The 18,551-nt window shown below is 42.1% G+C and overlaps 1 protein-coding gene across 1 annotated transcript in view; it reads left to right on the top strand.

The window, feature by feature from the left end:
* GPD1L (glycerol-3-phosphate dehydrogenase 1 like) overlaps positions 1 to 5,059 on the top strand; it is a 47,922-nt gene extending 42,863 nt beyond the window's left edge. Inside the window, exon 9 of the mRNA XM_064496808.1 lies at positions 2,245 to 5,059. Within this exon, the coding sequence (XP_064352878.1) occupies positions 2,245 to 2,341 (97 nt within the window). The 3' untranslated portion in view covers positions 2,342 to 5,059. The remainder of the gene's footprint in view (positions 1 to 2,244) is intronic.
* Positions 5,060 to 18,551: the final 13,492 nt, after the last annotated feature.

The following is an 18,551-nucleotide window of genomic DNA, read 5'->3' as shown; positions in this document are numbered from 1 at the left end:
TGGGGGCACATTCAGCCCCTGACAGTGTTAGGAGCTCCTTCGGGGCTGTGGCTTTATTTATAATACGGTACCTTCCTGTGCCACGTTGAAGCCTAACACATCCGCACCCTCAGTATCTGTTAGTGGGATTGCTCATTGATTGGTGCATGTCGATTTTTTAATGATATTTTGTCTTTTGTCTTTCTTTCACTTCTGACCTCCCTTAAGGAGTTCCTCAAACTGATGTAATTGGCTTTGCAGCATTTTAAATGGTTAGAAGACAGCATTTAGATGGGCGTTATCGCCTAGCGGTTGAGTGGTGGCCCCTGAGGCAGAAACTGTGCCTTAATTTCCTCAAATTTATACAATGAGGATAATAATATTATCTACCTCATAGGGTGGTGCTTGTGAGAGTTAAACAAGTTACTTGTCCACAGAAATCCTCCCTTCCCCCAGCAGTCTGTATCTCTTGTTAGCATCCCATCTACGGAACACATTTGGAAATGCAGGTTGTGAAAGTTGGGAGAACTTTTGCTTATGTGAGCAACACCCAGTTAAAACGCATTGAACAACAGGGTTATTTTTCTCACGTAACAGAAGAGTCTGAAAGTGGACGTTAATGGTGTTGGCCCAGTGCCTCTGGGTTAGGAGCTTAGTGATCCTGTTGGCCTTTCCTCAAAGCCTCAGTATGGCTGCAGCAGCTCCAAGCATCACATACTCACACAACTGCACTAAGCAGCAGGGAGCAAGGGCAGTCTGGGGTAGCAGATTGTTCCTTCAGTGCTTCTTGAGGAGAGAAAGCTCCTCCCCAGAAACTCCCAGATGTATTATATCTTGCTGGCTAGAATGTGCTTCCTTTGCCAATTCTAGGTGAAAGAAAGACTGGGGAAGAGAGGCTATTTCCCACCTCAGTAAGGAGAGAAGGGGGTTGGGAAGGTCTTTGGGTGGCCACTCATCACCTGCCACCCTGCTTGAGGGACATACAAGTTGTTCTTAGGAACAGGAAAACTAAGCCATTGAAGGACAAAGGAAGAGGCTGAAATCTCCAGGCTCAAACTCCCATTCACAAGAATTCATTCAACAAACACTCACTGAGCACCTGCCTCTGCCATGCATTGTGCCAGGCCCCACCTACACAGAGGTGAACGAAACAGACTCAGGCCTTGTCCTCCTGGAGCTGACAGCCTGGGACCCAGTGGCCGTCATGTGGCTGCATTTATAAGCTGTCGTTTATGGCACACCTGTCATGTGCCAAGTGTTGTATTGTCCACCTTACATCTGAGTCCCTTAATACCACAGTCCTGAGTGTCCAGCCCCATTTTGCAGATGAGCAGCAGGTCAGAGGGCTTGTGAAACCTGCCCAGAGTTAACAGGCTGTGAAGTCGGATTGGAGCAAGTCTACCTGACTCTAAGAAACAAAAAAACATTCTGAACCTTGAGAAACCCACAATGACAGCCTGTCTTAAAGAGATACGACCCTTTAGTACTGTTTGCTGTTCTTAAATTGTCATAGGATGCTTAAGTAGATAATTTTCCAAATGGCGTTTATGATTCTTTAGATTCTTTCAGGCTCACTTTGGGCCGTGTGCATGTGTTGAAAAGCCTGATTGGAATTACTTAGTTGTTTCCTGAGTGATTTCTGCCATAAAAGATACTTACTGAGCCCGACGGACCCTGGGATGACACCATCTTTTCTTACAGTGGATTATTAGCCCACTCCTTCGTGCCCTCATCCATTTCAAACTTTCATTTATACCTGTGTTCACATCTTGGAAGAAAAGGCAAAATAAACCCAGCTTCCAACATGACATCAGTGCTCTGCTAATTGTGGGTCCCTACACGGATTCCTGCAGCATGTCCCAGGCCTGCATTACTTACGGTGCTGTGTGGGCTGCCTCGTCTTCATCCTCAAGTGATTCATCTTGCAGAAGCGAGAGCACCACCTCCTTGAGATTTAAAGTGTATTCTGCAGCCTTTTTAAAGAGTGACAGAACCTTGGACTCATTCCAGATTTGGCCAAGATTACCCTGTGACTTGTCTGTAGACAGCGCACTCCCAGCAAGAAGGCAGAGGATGGTTCAGGCTGGACCAAGTTCTTACAGCCACCGTGCAGAGGCTGTCTGCAGACCAGATGATGAAGGAATGTGAGGTTAATCACTTTGTTTCCTGATAGGCACACACTCACATATGCAGAAAGACTAGTTTGTTCTATGAGGTAGACCAGATGGCTTAACTTGTCTTTTCACATCTCCTCCCTCTGACCAGGTTTCCGTTGTTTACTGCGGTGTACCAGATTTGCTATGAAGGCAGGCCCGTCCAAGAGATGTTGTCTTGTCTCCAGAGCCATCCAGAGCATACATAACGTGAATCGTGCAGCATGTCAGGGAAAGGCCCGCCTTTCTGATCAGTCACTTGGATGCAAATGGAAACCGGGACTTGGCGACAAGACATTTGCTTGACTGTAATCCCATCCTGGATGTGTATGGACTTTTACAGGTTCATTTTTGAATTGAGAGGTGAAGTCCATTGGCTAAGAGGGTCCTGGGCAGCAACTCTACGCACATATGTGAACGTGTGAGTGTGTGTTCATTTCTTGTTCTGTGGATGTTTCTCTGAACCAAAATTAAAGACCCTTTTTAAAAATTCCTTTTGAAATTTTCCCACTGTGGTAGCTTGTAAGATTGAAACTATTGCAGCTAAAAGTTTGGGCGCTCATTCATCTGTATTTCTGTGAAGGATTTTTTTCCCCCTCATTCTCTTGAGGTTAAAATTGAACCAGCATAATTAACACAGTAGAGTGGAGGAGTGAGTGTGTTCAAAGATCAACATACTGTAACTTTTAAACACTATCTCAGAGCCAGCATAATTAACTACTTCGATTGTGGGTTGATCTTTTTTTTTTTAAGCAATTCTATATTTTTAATTAGGTGATCCACTTATATATAGTCCTCTCCCCGTGGTTTTCGGCAGTTTCAGCCTCTTTTCTCTTCATTAGCTACCAGAGTGTGCTTTTACGCAGCCTCAGCAGTGGCAGAAGACAGACAACTCCGCCAGGAGTTTCCTGCTGTGATTGGCACATTCTTCTGATTAACGGCACTTGTGTGATGCTTTTTGTCAGGTTGTGCAGATGCTTCCTGGAAGCCCCACAGGCACCCTGAAAGGAGGCTGCTCTACTTTTAAGATGCAGTCGCCTGGCGAGTAGGGGCCAATCCAGTGCCCCTCCCCCCACCAGGGTCCTGGGACGTCACTGGGCTGCTCTGACCTCCAGCTTATTGGTTGTAGCAGATGCCAGCACAGCCTTCCTGAGGGCATAGGCGGGTTTTCTGCAGCAGGGCTTTGTGTGGGTCCTTGTCTAGAAGGATGCCACTCCAAGGATGTCTCTTGGACTCTTGGAGTCTTCTTAGAAATGCAGGCTCCCAGGCCCCACCCCAGACCTACGAAGTGGGGATCTCGTATCTAAGCTTTGCCTTCCATGTGTTTCAATGCTCACTACAATTTGAGAACCACTACTTTAGAAAATTTACTTTAGAATGGCGTTTCCCAAACCAGGTTCTGTAGGAAACCAGTATCCTGGGATCCAGTGGTGGTTCCGGGTGTTCCCTGACGAGGCCCAGCGCGTTTGGGAAAAGCTGCGTCTCTACACCCTTCTCGAAGGAGTAGAATGTATGTTAGTGTGTTAGCAGAACCTGTTTATTTAACCCAGCAAGTCCCAGACATCATAAATTACGGAGATTTTGAGGGGCAAGGAAACTTGGCCAGAGTTTCCAAGGAACACTGTTCCTGGCTGGTGACAGCTCAGGTACACCCTTACTCTCTGCAGGAAATTAGGGTGAAGGACTCGCTGTGATATTGTTCTGAACTTTCACAGTTCAGGTCTGCCAGGAATCCCTGACAGAGCTTCAGGGCAACACTGTCAGGAACAACCAGGTAGATGTCAGCCTCGCTGAAACGCACATTGTATGGACTAAGTGCTTTTAATTTTAGAATTAGAATGGGGATGACTGTATCTTAAATGGGATTGGTTTCAGGATAGCATTACAGGTACCTTAGTAGCTAGCCCTTGGTAAGGGTTAAGGGATCCTATGAACATCACTTATATATTCATAGATTTTCAGTCACTTTCAGATTTTTTTGACCTTTCTTATTTTCCAGCTTGGAACTTTTTCCCTTCTACACCTGAAATGATTGTAGAGTAGGTTTTGTGGGAATTTTAAAAACTCCCACACACAGAAGCGTAAGAAAGCACACGACATGCTACAAATTTCATTGATTTCAGTGCCACTGTTAAGTCAATCAATTTTTGCTTGTCTTGTAATTGATCTTTTTAAAAATTTGTACGTAGGAAACAAAGTGTTACTTTTAAAGACACGTAAAGGGCTGTAAGCTAACTGTGGTGTCTGTCAAGTGGGCTGATCGGATGTGAGGAATTAGGATTTTGTCTTTTGTGTTTTCTCATCCGCGTTTAGCTTCCTCTCTGGGTTTTGAATGTAAGTGCTTTTCCTTTACAAATGCCCTCTGCCCACTCTGAAGTCTCCTGTCGGTACCTCTTAAACATACTTACACTCTTCTGCACGTACAGAAAAAGGTAAATTTTATATAAGTTTGTGCTTTGCTAACTGTAGATATATTTATGACTCTACAAGTTCTCTATTTTTCTAGCCACCTGTGGTCCATCATTTATTTTAATTCACATTTCTTACTAATTATGGTCATAGGGGAGGGAGACATCTAGAAGAGAAGCTTAATTTATACTGTTGCAGCCAACCTGTGAATGTAAAACTACACTGTGGCCTTGCTAAAATCCAACCTACTATAATGTGGAACAAATATCTGTCTGGAAGTCCATCTGAGCATGTGGAATTGAGCTAAACTCCTGGTTTTTCATTTGACTCTTAGCTCTAACATGGCTCCATGGCACCGACCCAAGGAACAGTGAGGTGCCACTGTATAAAGGAGTCTTTAGTTTTTCCGCGAGTTCTCATCGGGGAGCCTTTTACCTACACATGTACTATATTTGTTTACAGACTGTAGGTGGATATAACTTAAAAGCTTGGTTTAATAAAACATTTAATCCCCCAAACTTGTGCTGCTGATCCTATTTTTTTTAACCAACTTATTTAATAGTTTCATTTATTTAGGTCTGCTCTTTTTTTTTTTCTCTCTCCAAATTGTGTTGCATTGACAACAATAAAAAGGCAAGTTTTAAAAGAGAGGCTTCGTCTCTGATGCGCTCTCAGACACGTCTGCTTCCGTTGGTCCGCGTTCCTTTCCACTGCTTGCTGATATTTTTTTATAATCATAAGCGTAGGACGGAGACCTTCCAGTTCCAGCCTCCCAGGGGACCAACGTGAGGGAAATTCCCGGGAGCCTGCAACGGATTGGGGGGCTGACGGCCAGAGCAGTAAGCTCTGAGGTGGCTCTGCGGCTGCAGGGGAGGGAGTGGAAAAGGCCTCCATTATTACGTAGGGGTTTGGGTTGTAAAGTTTATGCTAAAACAAGAGCCCTCCGAGGACTACACTGTTCGGAGAAGAACGGGCTGAGAAATGCACAGGCAAGGAAGCTGGGCTCCAGGTGGAGGAACAGGTCTCTGCTGAAAATTTGTCATCATGCCAGCACCACAAATGGGCTGTGGGTTTGAATTTTCATATCTGGGAACCACAAGCCAAAAGTTAGCATATACATGGAACTTGGGCCAGTCATGCGAGTAGATAACTGGCAGAAACAAACAACAAAAACACCTGCAGAAATCACTCTGGATCCAGGCTGTGTCAGCATCTCATAAATATGCACTTTCCATAAATACTCCCCACTTCTGAATATGCCTTTTAAAATTATAAAATAATTACAAGACAGTTCATGAGGAGTGAAAGTCTACAGATTTTTTTAATGTCTTTAAACAGAAGAATTAGATGCCCAGAATTTCTGATATTGAATTAAGCAAAATGATAGATGCTTTGAAAGGTAATTTTAAAAATAGAGACCTAAACGGCGGATTACTGTATTAAGGACAAATTATGATGAAGAAAAATAACAACCAAGCATACTCAAAAACAAACCTATTAGAATGTCTCAGAATGAATGTAATTGAAATGACATCATTGGACAGATGAAAGAGATTTGACAGTACTGGAGATGGAATTAGCAAATTGGAAATAGATCTGAAGATATTAATAGAAAGTAGCAAAGAAAATATCTGAGAATTTAAGAGGTAAGTAGAGGATGTGGTAAGTTTCAACATACATCTGATAGGAGTTCCAGAAGAAGGAAGGGGAAGAAGCAATTTCTGAAAAAATAGTCTGAAGTTTGTCCAAAATGAATTGTATGCCTTCAGTTTTGTTATTCTCCAAAATATATTTCCATTAAAATTTTAGTACATTCTCTTTATAACTTTATGGCTGCATATAGACTAAGTCAGTGGTGAACTTCTCTTTTTTTTTTTTTTTTTTTTTTTTTTGAGGAAATAAATCATATGGGAAAGTTATAAGGGATCTACTAATAGACTCAGGTCTGATTGATTTGAATACTGAAGTGAGCTGTGTTACCTTTGTTTACTTGCGGCAAGACGTGTTCTAGACCCTGCTTCATCATTTTAGTATCCGTTTAGTCATGTCAGCTAAGTCCTATTTGAAGTTTATCTTCCTCTTTGGTAAGTGGGAACGATGTTCATGCACTCTATGGCAAAGCTTAGTGTAAAGGTCTATGAAAAGCAGGGAATCTTAACTATTAGAGAAAAATACAGTACTAATAGCTGCTTGCGGCAGAGACAATGATACAATCACTCAATTGTTTAATTTTTTTTCCTGAGATACACACCTTCAACTACATTTCCCAGCCTCCCCTGCAGTTAGGTGATTAAATTCTGGCCAATGACATTGGGAAGCAAAAAAATGCCACTTCCTTGGGTTATGGTCTGTTTGAATCTTCACTCTTTTTTTCCTGTGTGCCGATTGGATCTCAATTTCCAGGCTGCCCTGGAAGCTGTGTGTTGGATCTTGAAAGCCTGGATTCCTCCATGACTATGTGGAGACATACCCCTCACCCTCAGTCCACACTAGACTGTGATAGGTGATAGGTAATCATTCAGTCATTATTACACCACTGAGATTTCAGTGTTGTTTATTACAGCAGCTAGCATACCTTACCCTAAGACATTGCTAAAAAGACCTTTGAGGAGATGGAACTTACAGAAATACCAAGAGATTTGGGAGACTTTGTGCATTGGTCACTACAGCATCCTGCTATCTATCAGGGCACCCCTTGTCTGGACAGAGGAGCCCGTGCTGGGATGTGAGTGAGGACACTTGGGAGCTTGTCTGTTCCTCTCCTCCCAGGACTAACTAGCTAAGTCCAGACTTTGTGGATGTAATTGTCCCTCCTCCAGATGTAACGCCATCAAGATCCAGTATTTATACTAGAGTGTCCTTAAGATGTCGTCCTTCCAAAAGGCTTTTAATTAAAAATGTCACTAGACTTAGATAAGTCTACATGCCAGTTGTCAACTCTAAAAATCATGTCTAGCTGAAGCCAAGAGTGACTCTTCAGGTTCCCTTCAAAAACTAAGGAATGAAACATCTCTGAACTTCACACATTGTGAGTAAAATAGAGACTTTGGAACAAAGTCCCTCATCGCTGAACTTAATGTATCCTGTAACTTGTCAGGTTGGTGTGACTCAACTGGCTGCAAATGGCAATGCTTTTATGATATGATAGAAGTGCTATTTGTGACTTTTTTGTTATTGCTCTTATTTTAAAAATTTTCAGTGGGTCCCAGTCACTTGGTTCAAAAATAAAGCCCATTTCCCAAGTAGCTACTATGACTAGTTTCTAACATGCTCTTCTAGAATTCGGTTTTACAAAAGCAGATACATATTTACTCCCTTCCCTGTTTTTTCTGCGCAAGATAGAGCTTACTACGTACATCCTGCTTTTTTCGGTTAACATTGTCTTGACCATCTTTCGTATCGTTTTTTTTTTTTAACCTTTTTATTTTGAAATAATCGTAGATTCACAGGAAGTTGCAGAGGTAGTACCAAAAAATCTCACGTCCGCCCAATTTCCCTGATTATATCAACACCTACTTTTTAAAATTTTAAGTTAAAATAACAGTAAAAGCACTTTTAGCACTACTCTGGTGCTTCGTATATATGAATTTATTTAATCCTCAAAATGTATCATCCCATATACAGATGCGAAAACTAAGGCACAAAGATGTTAAAGAACTTGCCTAACTCACAGCGATTGTAGCTGATAAAAATCAGGATTTGAACTCAGGCAGTTTGCCTTCAGAGTTTGTGTTCCTTTAAGGCTGTGCTTCCTTCTTTGAGTAATGGCTATTCAGAGTTAAGCAAAATCAGTGATTGGAAGGGTGGAAGGTGCAATCCACTCCTAACAGTTCTTTCAGGGGGAAGGATATATAGCTCAAGTGGTAGAGCACTTGCTTAGCACCCAGGAGGTCCTGGGTTCAATCCCTAGTACCTCCTTCAGGCAGAAATCAATGAAGAAACCTAATGACCTCCACGTCAGAAAAACAATTCTTCCTGCAAAGTTGCATACATATACTGTGTACATACACCTATTAGATTTTAAAACAATACTGTTCTAAAACTTTCTTTTATAATATTAATATTAAAAAATACAGAACTCCCATATCCTTTAAATATCTGCATGCTTTACATGACTTCCATAATTTATTACAGACAAATACTTAGATTGTTTTCTCTAATTACAATAATTGTGGCAGTAAACATCCTACGTGTCTCTCTGCTCACTTATATAAGTAAATCTAGGGGATAAAGTCCTAGAAGTGGAGTGGCTGGCAAAAAGCTATGTGTTTAATATTTTAACAGACACTGCCAAATTAACCTTCAAAAGGATGGTGGCAACTTACGCTTCTGACCTCATTTTCTTTTCCTAATTACTTCTATAACCTCTATTAGGGATTCCTTTATAATCAGAGATCTAAATTGAACCAAAAAATCCAAGAAATGCGCAATTCAAAATGTATTGCTCTCTTGATAAACTGTCTTTATCCAGGATTTAGAAGTCTCTCATACCAGATTCACTATAAAAAGTAAAATTTTGTTAATCAAAACTACAATTGTGTTAAAGCAGCCTTCTTACTAACACTTGTAATGGGGTGCTGAAAGCTTATTTAGGCATAGAATATGTCGTGTAACTGAAGTGAGATGTTTACAAAGAATGTTGAAAAAAGAAACATTAATAAAAATTTTTAAACACCACAAATTCACTGTTTGAGCAAAACCCCAGAAGGCTCTCGTAAAGAAACAGGCTGAAATGGATTAAAATGCCTGTGTCAGGAAATTCCCCGTTCCAGCAAACGATGACCCTCCTGTCCACTAGAGGTCACTGTTTGGGAACGACTTTGCTGAAGGCAGTTGGCAGCTTGCAAAAAATAGCTTCATTGTTCTGTGATTTTTTTTTTTTGGGGGGGCGTGTGAAGTGTTGAGAGAGCCACTTATTTACAAGCTAAGCTGAGTTTGTGCTGGGCTAGGGTCCAGTGTCTAGGTTTCGTTTTTGACTTTGTAACTCAAAACCAACCACTAGCCTTTGCATACAGCAATTTTGCTTTGACTATGGCCTGCGTCCACTGGGACATGTGACTGGTTTGTTGTGCTTCTGAATTTCTTGCTCTTCCTGGATGTTGGACTCCCACTTACGTCTGACTTTGTCAAATGCCTGTCTTCTCCCTCTCATTCTGACACTGACATTCTGGGAAAAGCAAAAATACCTGCTCCCTGCTGCTTGTTCTCAGGAAAGACTCCAGGAACATATTGGGGGAAATACCTCTAGAAAGGATGGATGAACCTTCCATGCTTTAAAGAAGTTTCAGAGGGGAAGGTATAGCTCAAGTGGTAGAATACACATTCAGCATGCATGAGGTCCTGGGTTCAGTCCCCAGTACCTCCTCTAAAAATAAACAAACAAATAAACCTAATTACTTCCCCCCACCTTTCACTTTTTTAAAAATTAAAAAAAAAATTTTTTTTTAGGTTTCAACAAGGAGGGTGGAAAAAATATCTCCACATCCTAATCTTCCCCTGGTTTACCTGTTCATTACCCTTGGAGATCGTGTCATTTCCATTTAGAGGCCATTTTATCAGGAAGCGAGTGAAATTTAAGCCACAACTCGTTTGTATAACAAGTCCTTTCTATAGCCCTGTACCTAACTTTGTTTTCTTAATTTGGATTCTTTTTCTTAAAGAGAAATCTCTAAGTTCTAAAAGCTTCTGGCCCCTTGAATCGAGTACACAGCCAAGTATCAAGACTCTGGAGTCAGATGGGGATTCACATTCTAGCCCTGTGGGGCTTTGGGCGAGTGACTTCACCTCTCAAGGCTTCGCTTTTCTTGTCTGTAGATGGTGTCAGTTTCCTTGAGTCAAAACACACGTATAATTTGCTCCTCACAGTGCCCTGAACACATCCAGGAACTGGGGAGGGAAAGACAAATCCATACTTGGTTTGAATTGCTTGGAGCCTTTTGTTGGGAGACATTCAGGCGGCAAGAGAACAGCGTGGATCACAGGTTACAGGGGATGAGCTCAGAGATGTTTGGGTGGGGCCGCTGTGAGGTCGGCGTGTGCTAAGGGAGGTCTGTGAGGCCGGGAAGGGAGGGGAGGGGGCCCAGGACCCAGTACCTGCTAAACGGATAGGACTGAGGGGTTGAGGGTACATTGTCCACGTTTCATTGCTTCGAGGAATTTCTAAAGCTTACACCACATTCCTCAGGCTTTACTCACTCAAGGCCCCGCTCTCGTTTTCTTTCTGGCTTTACCGAGGTATAACTGACAAAGAAAATATTCTATATATTTAAAGTGTAAACGTGATTTTTAAATGGATGTATACATTGTGAAATTATTACTCCAATCAGGCTGATTCGGGGGGAGGGTACAGCTCAGTGGTAGAGCCCATGCTTAGCATGCACGAGGTCCTGGGTTCAATCCCCAGTACCTCTGTTAAACAAACAAACAAGCAAGCAAGCAAACATAAAGAAACCAAAAAAAAGAAAAAAATCAGGCTTATGCATCACCTCACGTGGTTGCCTTTTTGTGGTGGTGGTGATGGTGAGAAAACTTAAGGTCTGTTCCCTTAGCATCTGTCTCACCTACACAGCATGGTATTATTAACTACTGTCACCATGCTCTACATTAAATCCTCAGAATGTATTTGTCTTATAACTGGACATTTGTACCCTTTGGCCAACATCTCCCCACTTCCCCACCCCACCCACCAGCCCCTGGCACCCACCGTTCTACTGTCTGCTTTTATGAGTTCAGGTTTTCTGGATTCCACATATAAGTAAGGCCATACAGTATTTGTCTTTCTGTTTAGCTTATTTCCCTTGGCATGATGTCCTTCAGGTTCATCCATATTTCCTTTTTTTATGGCTGAATAATATTCAGTTGTATGTATACCACATCTTCATCCCTTCATCCATTGGCGGAGCCCCAGGTTGCTTCCATTATCTTGGGTATTGTGGATTATGCTACTATAAACATGGGAGTACAGACATCTCTTTGAGATACTGATTTCATTTTCTTTGGATATATACCCAGAATTTGAATTGCTGGATCATATGGTAGCTCTATTTCTAATTTCTTTTTTTTTAAATATGCTTTTATTGAAGTACAGTCAGTTTACAATGCTGTGTCAGTCTCTGGTGTACTGCATAATACTTCAGTCACATAGGAACATATACATACATTTGTTCTCATATTCTTTTTCACCATAAGTTACTACAAGATAGTGACTATAGGTGCTATGGAGTATAAACTTGTTGTTTACCTATTTTTTATATATTAGTATCTGCAAATCTCGATCTCCCAATTTATCCCTTCTCAGCCCCTTCCCCCTCTGGTAACCATAAGTGTGTTCTCCATGTCTGTGAGTCTGTCTGTTTCTGTTTTGTAAATAAGTTAGTCTCTCTTTTTTTTTTTTTTTAGACTCCACATGTAAGTGATATCATGTGGTATTTTTCTTTCTCTCTCTGGCTTACTTCACTTAGAATGACATTCTCCAGGTTATTTCTAATTTCTTGAGGAACCTCTGTGCTGGTTTCCTCCAGGCTGCACCAGTTCACATCCCACCAACGGTGTTCGAGGGCTCCCCTCTCCCCGCATCCTCACCAGCACTTGTTACTGCTTCTCTTTTTGGTGACAACCATTCTGACAGGTGTGAGGTGGTGTCTTTTTGTACTTTTGATTTGCATTTCCCTGACGATTAGTGATGTTGAGCACCTTTTCATATACCTGGTGGGCCCCATTCTTATCTCATCCCACAGGCACCAAAAGCGTGAAAGCCACTGGGAGTCAGTTTAAATTCAATTATCGCAAATACCGAGAGTAATCACTGGAGGGCAGCACGGCACAAGGGTTATTCAACCAGCATCACTGATTCAACAGATCTGCGGGGGATATGTACCGAGATCCCCAGTGGATGCCTGAAACAGCAGATAGAACCCTATATATGTTTTTTCCTATACCTACACACTGATAATAAAGTTAATGTAAAGTTAGGCACAGTAAGAGATTAAAGATAATAACCAATAATAAAACAGAACAATTATAACAATATCCTATAATAAAAGTTATGTGATTGTGGCCTCTCTCAAAATCTTATTGTACATATTTAATCCCTTTTCCATCTTGACTAAGCACTTAGCACACCCTGGTTGTAACTTTTGCAGTTGAGGTGGGACAGCAAAACTAACATTTCTCCTTCCTTTTTTTTTAACTTCACAGATGGAATATTCGTTTTGACCGTCGATCTTAGCAATGATTTTTTTTTTTTTCTGTCCTTGTGAAGTTGAGAACTTTTACCTTTTCACTTAAAGGAAGCACGTTACAGCTTCTCTCTGGCATCTCTGAATTGCCAGCATACCTACTCTTGCGCTTTGGGGCCACGATTAAGTAATATAAGGGCCACTTGAATGCAAGCCCTGCGATACCTCAACAGTCCACCTGGTAACCTAGATGGCTGCTAAGTGACTAAGGGGCAGGCAACGCTGGACAAAGGGGTGATGCACATCTGGGGCAGGACAGGGCAGGACATGCGAGATTTCACGACACTACTCAGAATGACACGCCGTTTACAACTTAGGAATTATTTATTTCTGGAATTCTCCATTTAATATTTTCATACCACAGTTGACCTCAGGTAACTGAAATTGCAGAAAGTGAAACCACAGATAAGGGGCCACCACTGCACTTAATCAAGGGCATATCGTGCGCTCAGGGAAGCTTGTCACCAGGGCACTGATGTAGCCTGGGAAGTCAGGGAGGGCCTCCCTGAGGAGGTGACGTTTGAAGCATATATCAGGGCACAGTAAGACTAAAAAGGGGAGGGAGGTGTGTTCCGAGGCCCTGCGCTGGCAGAGGGCCTAGTTGAGTGAGAGGCTAAGAGAGTGAGTGACGTGTGGAGGTCATCAGGGTGAGAGCTAAGCTTCTAGAGTCTGCCAACATTCATTCACAGGCTACTCTGCCCTGTACTTACCCATAGCTTGCTCACTTGCAGGCAGGTGACATCAATCCACATTCACAAAGGCACAGAGGCATGGCTACCACCAGCCTTCCCTCAAGGCCCCTCGCCTTCCCAGAGCATCCTTTTCTCCACTGACCAGTATGTCCTGCCTTTCCTTCCAGGTGTAAGATCAAGTCTCTCTTCAAGTTGAATGTTACTGATCCTTCTGTGCACGGGCACCCTCCCCACTAAACTACCTCCCTGAGCCAAAGGTTGTGCTGATCCTTCAGTGTGTCCCCTTGACGGCCCAGAGCTGACATCTAGGGGACACTCTGATTCAGCTGGTTCCTGTCTTGCAAAGGTGTTGGTGACATGACACAAAGTCATGGCGATGCGGGAGATTTCCATCATGGCCCCAGTCCCTCAGCCCTCCCTGAACCCACCTTGGCCATGAGACTTCACAGACCCAGTCTGTTTTCCAGGTCCCACAGTCGGGGCTTGGACTATGACTTGCTTGGCCAATGCAACATGGCAGAAGTGATGGGGTGCCATGTCCAAGCCACGTACATATTTGCCAACTTGGCTTTATCCTCTTTTATTTTAATTGAAGTATAGTCAGTTTACAATGTTACATCAGTTTCTGGTGTACAGCATCATGTTTCAGTCATACATATACATACATATGTTCCTTTTCATATTCTTTTTCATTACAGGTTACTACAAGATATTGAATATAGTTCCCTGTGCTGTACAGTAGGACCTTGTTGTTTATCTGTTTTATATATAGTAGTGTGTAACTGCTAATCTTGAATTTACCCCTTCCCCCGACTCCCCTCCCAGTGACCATAAGTTTGTTTTCTGTGTCTTTTAGTCTGTTTGTTTTGAGGGGGGAGGTAATTAGGCTTATTTATTTTTAGAGGAGGTACCAGGGATTGAACCAAGTACCTTGTGCTTGTTAGGCACGTGCTCTAGCACTTGAGCTATACGCTCCCCCTTCTATGGCTTTTAGTCTGTTTCTGTTTTGTAAATAAGTTCATTTGTCTAATTTTTTAGATTCCACATGTAAGTGATATCATACACTATTTTTCTTCTCTTTCTGGCTTACTTCACTTAGAATGATATTCTCCAGGTCCACCCATGTTGCTGCAAATGGCATTATTTTATTCTTTTTATATTCTCCTGTACTTTTGCACTCTTTAGTCTCATTTCTGGGAGATAATATAAATCATATTTTAAATATTTTATTACATACTGTCACTCGAATTTGTTTATTTTTAAATGGTAACTTTCTATTATATGTATAAACCTCAAGATAGTTATCCGTTTCCCTATTGATGGCATATAAGTTGTTGAAGTTTTTCTCTAATAAGGAAAATAATGGGAGGAGATCCCTGTGCATGCCTCCTGTGTACATGGGCGGGACTTTCTCATATGCAAAAGCAGCAAGTCATGGGAGATACACTCTTCAAATTTACTCAAATACTGCTAAATTGCTTTCCAAAGATTTTGGAACAGTCTACTTTCTCACCAGCAATACATGGGAATTCTCATTTCTCCACATTTAGCACAGCATGCACTAATTTTCACAGTTCTTTTGCCAGTCTGGTGGGTCTGAATTGGTATCTGGTTGATGTTTTAATGTTTATTTCCCTGATTTCCAAGGAGGTTGAGCCTCTTTCCTTTTTTTTTTTTTTTTTTTTTTTTTAGTGATACCCTTATGTTTAGACCTTTTGTTTGTATTTTGGGGGAGGGTAGTTAGGTTTATTTATTTACTTATGGCAGTACTGTGGACTGAACCCTGGACCTCGTGCATGCTAAGCACATGCTGTGCCACTGAGCTGTACCCCAACCCCCGCCAGCCTCTTTCTGTGTGTATATTGACCCTTCTGGTTTCCTTTTTGTGGATTGTCTGTGCACATCTTCTATTTTCCTATTGGGTTGTTTGCCTTTTTATAGTTTTTTTAATAGACCTGCTCCTACAGGTTTTTACATAATCTCTACATGACACATTCTGCACATCATATGCATAATATGTAAAGATAGCATATGAAGAACATAAGGTATATTGCATGTATAACACATTAAAATGTATGTTCTTTATGTTTGGCTGCTTATATGCACTGCAAAGATCATTCAATAATTTTTTAACAGCTTTTTGAGATATTCACACATCATAAAACTCAATCATTTAAAGTGTATAATTCAATGGGTTTTTTAGCCAATTTAAAAATATTTACATGACCTCCTAAAGAAACCCCATGCCTTTTAGCTAGCTCCCTTCCCCACCCCCGCAATCCCTCCAGCCCTAAGCAACCACTAATTTGCTTTCTGTCTCTATAAATATGCCAATTCTGGACATTTCATATAAATAGAATATTTAATACTTGGTCTTCTGTGACTGACTTCTTTCAGGTAGCATGATATTTTTCAGATTTATCCCTGTAATATGTGTCAGGACTTCGTCCCTTTTTTTAAAAAACATTTTTTTATTGAGTTATAGTCATTTTACAATGTTGTGTCAAATTCCAGTGTAGAGCACAATTTTTCAGTTATACATGAACATATATATATTCATTGTCGCATTTCTTTTTTTTCGCTATGAGCAGGACTTTGTCCCTTTTTATGGGCAAATCATATTCCACTGTAGGGATATTTTTGTTTACTGATTCATTGGTTGAAGTAATGTTTCCTGAAAAGTGTAACCAAAATTGAACATTATTCTGATTTCTGCTCATCTGATCTGATTGCTTACCCCTATCCTCCTCCCTCCAAAGAAAAGAAAAGTTTTTTTGACCAAAATGAGGCGAAGGTTTATCACTGGCTTTGTTTGTACCGTATTGATGAGAATTCTTTGTCCAATCCCCATAATTAAAGAGGTGGCTCTCGGGACCCTCGTTCAGCCCTGGAGCAAAAGCATCCCTGTCCCCTGAAGCGCGTTAGAAATGCAGGCTCTCAGCCTCCCCAGACTTTTGTTGGAATTAAACTCCACTTTCATGGGCTCCCCGGGTGAGTCGTATGCCCATTAAAGTTAGAAAAGCAATGTTTGCTACACCACTATTTCTTTTTTTTCCCTCCCTTTCTTTTTTTTAATTCTTATTTTTTATTGAAGTGTAGTCAGTATATAATGTTAGTTTCAGGTGTACAGCAAAGTGATTCAGTTTTATATATATACATATATGTTTTATCAGTTTCTTTTCCATTATGGCTCATTACAAGAAATTGAATACAGTTCCCTGTGCTATACAGTAGGCCCTTGTTTATCTATTTTTTATGTAGTAATGTGTCTCTGTTAATCCCAAACTCCTAGTGTAGCCCTCCCCTCCTCTCCCCCTGGTAACCACAGTTTGTTTCCTAAACCACTGTTTCTTACCTGGAAGGCTTTGCAACAACGATTTTCAGAGATTCAGATTCACTAGTCCCAGACTCCCAGGGTGACTCCACTGACCAGCTGGCCCAAGCAGCCCTGACACAGATATATCTTAGGAGCAATCTCAGATTTTTTTCTGTAAACCACTTTAATTTAGGAATATGTGTTCTACACATTTTAAGCCACACGGTTTACTGTTCCGTTTAGCAGAACTGACGGGAGGGCTCCTGGGAAAGGATCCACGTGTCCCTTTTCTAAGGAATTGGAGTGTGACGGCCAGTTCCGCCTTCTGCTCTCTGACCTCGCTCTCCGAGTGAGCATTCAAAGCTCTGCTGACAAAGATGGTCTGTTTTGCAGAAAACACAGCTGAAGCCCCTGCGAAGGACGTGCTGTCAATGATGTGCTAGTTTTTTCTCGGTCCATTTTCAGCATCCGGTGTACAAACTTGCTCTGCAAGGAACGTCTCCTGCTTTAAGCAGGGTTTACCCCTCAGTGACTTCTTTCCTGCTTCTGCCCTCAGATGAAATACAATGAGGACAAACATCTTGGGTAGACCCAGGATGTCTCTTTTTAAATAAACCCGATCCAGATCTGATCTTTGCTAAGGAAGCTGTGGCAGCAGCAAGCTGTCAAATCTATTTCCCTGCCTTCTTGTTTATGGATTTCCTGCCATGCACTGGCTCCCGAGAATGTGCAGTTTCGTGCCCTGTCCTGTCGTTGGGATCTCGTGGCTGCAGTAACCAGCTCACGGCTCCGAGAGGCAGTACAGCTCCACCTTGCATGTCCGTCAAAGTTTTCGCCATTTTATGGGGCGTGGTCTACATCCCCTTGTCACTTACAATCCCGCCCAATATCTGTCTTGGAGAGTGTCACAACAGTGTCGCCGCACTGGGGCTGAGGCCACTTTTCCGAGTTAAAGGAATCAGGAAGGAGGGTAGGGAAGGTACGTTTCTCCTGTGCATCCTGCCATTAGCCAGCTCACAGATCCATGCGCAAAGTCCTCGGAACTTTTCGTTCCATGATTTGCAGCCACCTCGGAGCGTGGGGTCGCTCTGACTTATTGAAAGGAGTGCACGCCCAAGAATCAAAGGCCCCGAGGTTCCTTAAATGCACACCCCGCGGGGCACTCACGGGTGTCGGGTGGCTTCTTGGGTTCTCTTCATGGATAGCTGAGTCGCTAAGCTGTTAACTTGATCTCCTTCTCTCATCCTGGGCCAAGGAACCCTGCTTTATTTTCCAGACACCGAGTGCTAAATCTCCTGTGTTCGTGACACTTTCCTGATTCCAACTCTGGGACATCCCCTATGACTTAAAGGAGACTCCTTGGAGGGTTTTAAACCAATAAAGAGTTCTCAAACCTGGGCAACACAAAGTGTGCGTCTCAGCTGGAGAGAGGAGAGACCTCGGCTGACCCAGCATTTCAAAGCTCTCTCCACGGAACAGGTTCTGCATTAAGAGAAGCCAGGATAGCTTGCTTAGTGCCTAGTACCCGGGCCTCCCGGCGTCAGTCACTCCTGTTTTTGATCTTTGCGAAAGGTATTTGCTTAATTTGCTGGTCCGCTGCCTCTCTGATCGCATTGCAGGTCTGCGCCTGTGTGCATGTGTCCCTTGTAAATAACAGCCTGTTCTTTTCTTTCAGTCCGCCCTTGCTGACTCCCCAGTCTGCCCTTTTAATTTTTTAAAACTGGTTTCATTGTTTTCAATTAGGACTCTAATAAATAATTCAGTA

The sequence above is a fragment of the Camelus dromedarius genome, chromosome 17, assembly GCF_036321535.1.
Source record: "Camelus dromedarius isolate mCamDro1 chromosome 17, mCamDro1.pat, whole genome shotgun sequence".
In the NCBI taxonomy this organism is placed as follows: domain Eukaryota; kingdom Metazoa; phylum Chordata; class Mammalia; order Artiodactyla; family Camelidae; genus Camelus; species Camelus dromedarius.
Note: the sequence above shows the minus strand (reverse complement) of the source record. Positions and strands in the feature narration are given on the sequence as shown.